This window comes from Kogia breviceps, chromosome 7 (genome assembly GCF_026419965.1).
Source record: "Kogia breviceps isolate mKogBre1 chromosome 7, mKogBre1 haplotype 1, whole genome shotgun sequence".
NCBI lineage: Eukaryota > Metazoa > Chordata > Mammalia > Artiodactyla > Physeteridae > Kogia > Kogia breviceps.
In genome coordinates, this window is record NC_081316.1 from 62576971 (window position 1) to 62584847 (window position 7877).

The 7877-nt window shown below is 37.9% G+C and overlaps 1 protein-coding gene across 5 annotated transcripts in view; it reads left to right on the top strand.

Moving 5' to 3' along the window:
* Window positions 1-7315, top strand: part of ALG8 (ALG8 alpha-1,3-glucosyltransferase) — a 28536-nt gene extending 21221 nt beyond the window's left edge. For 2 of the 5 annotated variants that reach the window (XM_059069516.2, XM_067038423.1), the window contains 5 exons: window positions 1753-1892; window positions 3107-3246; window positions 4608-4705; window positions 5247-5319; window positions 6684-7315. In XM_059069516.2, coding sequence (XP_058925499.1) covers window positions 1753-1892; window positions 3107-3246; window positions 4608-4705; window positions 5247-5319; window positions 6684-6915 — 683 coding nt within the window. In that variant the 3' untranslated portion in view covers window positions 6916-7315. The remainder of the gene's footprint in view (window positions 1-1752; window positions 1893-3106; window positions 3247-4607; window positions 4706-5246; window positions 5320-6683) is intronic. The other 3 variants (XM_067038424.1, XM_067038425.1, XM_067038426.1) reach the window with 3 other exon arrangements.
* The last annotated feature ends 562 nt before the right edge of the window (window positions 7316-7877 follow it).

Below are 7877 nucleotides of genomic sequence, written 5' to 3' on the forward strand. Positions count from 1 at the left end.
ATGTGAAGAAGCAGGAAAGAAGAATGTGTCAGTTGTGACTGGGTATTGAACCAATAAGGAAAATGATGGCCATGCATTTTAAGATGAGATGAGGAGAAAGGGAAAACTTAGGCCATGCTTTTAGGTTTGAGGTGTGATGAAAAAGAATTTATAACCTTTAGATGGTTCTGAAAATAACTCTGTGGAACAACTCACAGTCTCATTTGTGAATAAGCCTAGCTTGATGGAAAATGGCAGGATCAAGAGAAGGATAGGTAAACTTTTCTGTAATGGGACAGACAGTAAATATTTTAGGCTTTGCAGGCCACATCAGATTTTGTTTACAACCTTTAAAAACGTAAAAACCTGTGTGAGAAACAAATGCAACAATAAAGAAGTGCTAGGCTGTCAGTAGCAGGGGCTTTGGAACCAGAACTGGGTTCAATTCTTCCACCTATTAGTTGTGTGACTGAGGCACATTACTCATCTGTCTGTGCCTCAGGGGGGCAAAAAGTAATGGCTACAAAGCCCTTGGCACATGGTAGATGCTTAATGCGTGGTGGCTGCTCTTACTGTTTTGGCTGCATACTTACAGGAAATCATAATTTGGTATTATTGCTCACCCACTGAGTCCAGCCTTGATGTACATGGCGTCTTATAAAGTAAGTTCTTAACATTTCTAAAAGCTTTAAACAACCAGCATGATATGAGGTACAAGGGTCGCTTGCCTTATCTGAGTCAGGAAACTGTTGTACCTCACTTTGTATACCTGTCTCCTCAAGGATGTCGTGAATGGAAAGTCAGTGGCAGGTTAGGCAACTCTGTTTCAGGCAGATAGTTATTAGCTTTAAGAGAGAATCAGCAGGCTGAAGGAAAAAGGGACGAGGTGAATGAATAGAAAATATTTTGGTAGTCTACACTTTTCCCACATTTCACTAATTTTCAATGGCATTAGACAGGGCCATTCAGGTGCTCAGACTGTCCCTGACTGTTCTGTTAGCTTTTTTGGGCTGAGACTTGCATCATTATCCTCAGACTTGGTTCATTTAGTAAGTATTTCTTGAACTCCTATGTGCTGGGGATAGAAATAAATTAATTGTCATTCCTGCCTTTAAGGAACCGAGTATAGTAGAGGAAATGAACATATATACAGATATAGTGCAGTGTGGTGAACAGAGACATGTATAACAGACCTTAGCCCACAAGAAAATCAGCTCTACTTCCTGAGTTAGGAGCTTTCTCAGATGAGCAAGTGAATTAGGAGTTAACTTTGCAAAGTGAGTAGGCCATTCTAAGCAAAGGGAGTAGTCTCTGCAAAAGGACACAGGTGTCAGAGTGGTATGTTGGCTTATTGTGGCCAAGCTGTATTTAACAAGGTGGAGTAGATGAGGCTGGAGAGGTGGGAGGGGGCTAGATCATGGAAGACGCTATGTGCTATGCTTAGGAATGTGGACTTTATCCCATAGGCAAGGAAGGATTCAAAGCTGGCCTGTGACGTGGTAGACCTGTATTTTAGAAAGCTTGCTTCGTTTTAGAGGTGAGAGCATATTGCTGTTCATGCTGCCTGCCAGCAAGGTTTCCTGTTCCAATACAGACAGCTGCAGTCTAAACTAGAGGCATTTTAGGTAGAATGGTGCAGGACTGAGTTAATGAAATCTTGACCTTGAAACAGTCTTAAGATTTAGTAGCTTATATTTTTTCCTCAAGGAATTGATTGGTAAAATATGGTGTGCCATTAATCAAAACAAAATAAAATGTCTTTTTACTCCGTAGGTTTAGAACTGAAACTTCTTGACCCCAGCAAGATTCCCAAGGCCTCAATGACAAGTGGTTTAGTTCAGCAGTTCCAACACACAGTCCTTCCCTCAGTGACACCCTTGGCCACCCTTATCTGTACTCTGATTGCCATATTGGTAAGAATTCACACATGGTCCTCATTTCTTGAGTTTTCTCTGCTTTTCTTTTGTGTGGCTGGTTGAATTTTAACTTTCAAGTTTTCCCAACTGTAGGATAAATTCCATGGCTGTAATCCTGCTGCAGATTGAGGCATTTCCTATTCTTAGGGTAACTTTGAACACTGTAAGAAAGGATTACTAGTAAAGCCTCTTTGAGAGAGGTTCTCACCAGAGGCTAATAGACCATCTGTTCACCGTCAGATGAGGAAGAAAGAAAAGCCCAGGGGAAGGAACTTGGACCACACCGTGGAGAAAGAGGACAATGTAGACTAGGGACATCAGGTTTTTGTTTTCATCCATGGCTAACTGATAAAAACTCTGAATTTGTCTGTACTGCATGGATATTTTGTGATGATGATAATGAATTGAGAGAGTCAACAATGGCTGTCTGGCATCAGATAAGAATCTTATATGAATCAGATGCTGTTATAGGCATCATTCATAGCTGTTTTTATTTGTTAGTGATCATGATGCCCTCAATTTCATGATACAATTTTAGCAAAATTCAACATAAATAACTTAATCATATCTAATTACACTCAGTTTTAATTTTGGTTTCTAAACAATCAAATCTACTCACAAGACACCTGACCCCACTTAATTATGTGGCAGTACTGGTAGGTAGTTAAGCTCTTTTGGTGTATTTATCCACATGTTCTGAATTTAAAACTTTTTTCCTAAAACTTCAGCCTTGTAAGCTGCATATGGAAGGCCATGGTTTTGTTGTAAATTACACTCCAGCCCACAAAGTTAGGTGTTTGTTTATTAATATGCTAAGATCTAATTTATTATTAGTTCCACAATATTGATGAACTTTTGTAGTTTGACCTAATATGTTCAGTGACTATTAATTAACTAATTATGAAGGTGTAATTAGGAGTTATACTGGATATCCTAGAACTTAATTATCATTTCATATTAATTTTAATGAATAGAATTAACTTTAATTTGTTAAATATATATTTCCAAATGCCTTTTTTTTTTTCTGAGTAGTTGTTTTTATGTTAACTTTTGGTGGACTCTTCACAAAGCGAATTATCCCAGTTTGATGGAGAATAGTCTTAAGAGCTACTGTTTTTCAGAGATGATGTAAATTATATTCACCTGAACAGTGTTTCAGTAAAGCCTATTTTAAATGATACTGAAGTCTTATCTTTGCCTATTGTTTCTAGCCCTCTATTTTCTGTCTTTGGTTTAAACCTCAAGGGCCCAGAGGCTTTCTCCGATGTCTAATTCTTTGTGCCTTGAGCTCCTTCATGTTTGGGTGGCACGTCCATGAAAAAGCCATACTCCTTGCAGTCCTCCCAATGAGGTAAGCAGATAGCTCAGTCAGTCAACATTTCTGGCATATTTCACAGTGATCCTGTTGTTTTCCATTTGATCTGTCGCTTCTTGACATGTTCAATGGGATAAGCAAAGGCAAAGACACATGGGAACAGATTTATACCAGGACAGAATGGGGATGTTTACCTTGGGATCCTTGTACCTGTGTAGGTTCTAAGGTATGCAAAACTGCCTGTATTGTTCCTGCATTTTTTGGTAAGGGGTACTGTAGTGATTAAGCGCCATGATACCAGGCTGTTACTTTTGGCTGTTGAATGGCAGCATAGTATGGAAAAAGCATGGACTTTGGTGTCATCACACCTGTGAAAATAAGGTCCCACAGTTCCTTGTTAAGTGTTGTTAGTCAGAGTAAGGATTGAGTCCATTATGGAATAATACCTAACACGTACAGCACTTCAGATTTTTCAGAACTGTTTATGTTGTTAGTTGTTTTTTGGGGGGCGGGGGTTGTTGTTTTGTTTTGTTTTGCATTCTTTCTTTTGAGCCTAACAACAACCTTTAAGATAATTGGGATAAATGGATATCATCCCCTGTCTTCACATCTGCAGAAACTGGGGCTCAGCGTTTAAGTGACTTATCCAAAGTCACACAGCTAGCAAATAGCAGGGTTAGGACTTAAACCTGAATCTTCTCATGCTGAATCTTAATATCTTTTCACTGTGCCATGCTAAAAAAAAAAAAAAAAAAAAGGCGTATTTTTAATGCAGTTGTGTCCATTTTATATATAACTGAAACCCAATTAGATAGATGGTAATAGAATTAGCCTTTTTCTTAAGATTTTTCTTAAATCCTGAGAGAAATCATTTAAGCTCTGAAAGAACATTAAGCAAATTTGTCAGGTCAGGATATGGCTTGTCTGGGTTCATTTAGCAACTTGGAGTTTCCAAATTAAAAAATAGGGAAAAACTTCTAATGTCTTTAGTTAGAATTCTTATTAAACACCAGCAGGTATGGGGCATTGTCAAAGAGAAGGACTATAGGGTTGGAAATAAAACTCCAAGTCCTGTTTCTCTAGCTGCCACCACTAGGCAGTTTCCAATCCCACAATATTCCTTTCTTTGAGGAGGCAGTTACTCCGAGAGGCAAGATTCTGTTTTGAATGTGTTCCATGACTCAGTGTGGTGGTGCATTCTTCTTTGTATTGCTTAAAGTTTCCCACTAAAAAAATTCATATTCTCAATTGAATTGGACTTGTAGCAAAGATCAGTATGTTATTTTATGCATAAGCCTGTTCTAGAAATAATAGTAGACGCAGGTTATTCCAGCTATTTGCAAGTATAAGCTTCATTTGACGTTTTAAGGAATTATTATAAGAATTTTTATTTTTAGCCTCTTATCTGTGGGAAAAGCAGGAGATGCTTCGATGTTTCTGATTCTGACCACAACAGGACACTATTCCCTCTTCCCTCTGCTCTTCACTGCACCAGGTAAGTAGCTTCTTTGAAGAGAGAGCTGTTTAGTTGCCATGGGCTTTTCATCAGAGCCTTACTGATCAGTACTGTCTGATCGGGCTTCCCTGGTGGCGCAGTGGTTGAGAGTCCGCCTGCCGATGTAGGGGACGCGGGTTCGTGCCCCGGTCCAGGAGGATCCCACATGCTACAGAGCGGCTGGGCCCGTGAGCCATGGCTGCTGAGCCTGTGCGTCCGGAGCCTGTGCTCCGCAACGGGAGAGGCCACAACAGTGAGAGGCCAGCGTACTGCAGAAAAAAAAAAAAAAAAAAAAACAAAACTCTGATCGATACTATCTGATTTAAACAACCTTAAAATCTCTTAGAGAGAGCTCATCCATTCTTTTAAATAAAACCTCCAACATGTCCCCAATTCTCAGTATCTTTACATGTCACAGTTAAGCTCAGAAAGCATTCCTAGCACTATATAGCTGTGTCATTGTGATTATATTCCCTTAAGTACCATAAACCTTTCTCTTACCAACTTAATTATCATATGTACTTTTTTATTCTCTTAACAGAACTTCCCATTAAAATCTTACTCATGTTACTGTTTACCATCTATAGTATTTCCTCACTGAAGACTCTATTCAGGTAATCTTAAAAAAGTGCATTTAAAATGATATTTACTATTGTGAAATGTTTACTCCTAAATGATTGATAAGCGTTTTAAATTTTATTTTTTAAGTTTTAATAGTAATATCACAACATTACAAAATATCAGCAGATAGCAGGAGAAATTACCCATATTCCATCTCTCTCACATGGCAACATAGGTCATGGCTTTAGTTTGGGGGAATATTTGAGGAGGGACTACCCAGCTTAAATTAAAACTTTATATGAAAACTAAAAAATGGAATGTAAAATATGCATTATGAGTAAAACCACATAAATACAGGTGCTTAAAACCAAAAGATATGTAAAAAATTCTTACATATCTTAGAATTATGGGTGGAATTTTTTTTCTTTTCTAAACTTAATGTTACCTGTATAATTTTTTAAAACTTGCTTATGGATTATATCTGATTGTGTTCATGAAACCTCAAATGCTTAATTTTATGAAAACTCAATTATAACCATATGACTCAGCAATTCCACTCTTAGGTATATACCCAAAAGAACTGAAAATAGGGACTCAAACAGTTACTTGTACATCAGTGTTCATTGCAGTTTTATTCACAGTAGCCAAAAGGTAGAAATAGCCCAAATGTCCATCAACAAATGAATGGATAAACAAAATAGTATATATACATATAATGGAATATTAGTCATCCAGAAAGAGGAATGAGCTCTGATATGTACTACAACATGGATGAACCTTAAAAACTTAGGCTAAGTGCAATAAGCCAGACACAAAAAGGACAAATACTGTATGATTTCATTTATATGGAATATCTAGACTAGGCAAATTCATAGAGACAGAAGGTAAATTAGTAGGTATGAGGACTGGCGAGAGCAATGGTGGTGCTGGATAGGGAGTTATTATTGCTTAATGTTTCCAGAGATTCTTTTTGGGGTTTTGAAATGTTTTGAAAGTGGTTATTGACACAACATTGTCTATATACTTAATACTACTTAATTATATGCTTAAAAATGGTTAAAATACCAAATTTTGTATTATTTTACCAAAACAAAAAATTATGTATTGTTTACCACATTCTTATTCCAATATCACACTATCCAGTCCCCTTTCCTCTTCCAAATGCATAGCTAATTCTCTCTCAGCAACTTCAGCTAAGTGACAACATAGATGATGGTTGGGTAAATTTGGATTGTTGAGTTAATGTAATGATATATCTTTATCATTTTTTTAAAATGTGAAATTTAATGCATGCTTTTGACTCTGGCTTTATCTGTACTTCACATCACAACAGTGCAGGTGAGAAGCTTTAGCTGAGAAATGTTTGCAGAAGCAGAATGACTCATCTAAAATCAGACTCCTCTCATTTTTTCTTCAGAAAAGAAAAACCTCTTTTTAATTGGATGGAAACTTTGTACCTCCTTGGCCTGGGGCCTCTGGAAGTCTTCTGTGAATTTGTATTCCCTTTCACCTCTTGGAAGCTGAAGTACCCCTTTATCCCTTTGTTATCGACCTCAGTGTATTGTGCAGTGGGCATCACATATGCTTGGTTCAAACTGTATGTTTCAGTATTGACTGACCCTCCTGTTGGCAAGACAAAGAAGCAATGAATAAAGGAACTGCTTGGATGTAATCCAAGCAATTATTTCATGGGAAATTAATCAGAACTTGAAGAAAGTTGCTGGTGGCATGAACCATTCATTTCAGTAAATCTGTTTGAGGACCATTCTTCTAAACTTGGCCTTGCCCAGCTTAGCAACCTGATTGTCACCATGGTGAGAAGCCACTTGTCCTCCATAAGCAGTGAAACACATCTGAAACAAATCTCCCCTTCCCCTATTAAAATTGTCTGAGATCATTGAGACTGCTTTGCTCGCTGTAGGCAAGGAGGGAGTCTGATCAACAGCATGATTATCTGTAGCCTATGATAACCATTGTCAGGGTATAAAGCATAATTAGAATTATGTGCTAAGGGAAATGTAAATAAACTACCATTTTGTATTTCTGCACAAAAAATGTTTGGATCATTTCCAGCTCCTACATTTTCCTGTTGGCATGCACGCAAGCAAGTGGTGTGCACTGTCCCCATTCTGTACACCTTGTTCCAGGAGATTTTTTTTTCATTGAAATTATACGTTGACAATACTCACAAAGCCAGGGAGAATATTTAATGAACTGTTTGGCCTGTCAGCAGAGACTATAAACCACATCTACTCTTACATTAGTTAAGGACATCTTGTACAGTTCATTTATTCTAAAAGCAAGTACTGCAATTTTGATAAGGCTACTGCTTCTCAAACGTTCCTCATGTGAAAAGACTTAAGGGTTTTTTGCAGCCCAGTCTTGTCCTCCCCGCACCTTGAGAGTACTTAATACACTTTATCCAAGACCCCCCGTTTGCCTAATACCTGCTGCACATTCAAATTCAACCAGCATTTATCTAGGTGACACTAGGAACTTTCACACATTTTATTTACCCCTTGTCCCCTAAGAAGATCAGAGAGAGAGACCAAGGTCAGTAGAATCCTGGGATGCTAATCCAACTATCCCATCTCTTAAATTCACTCTATTT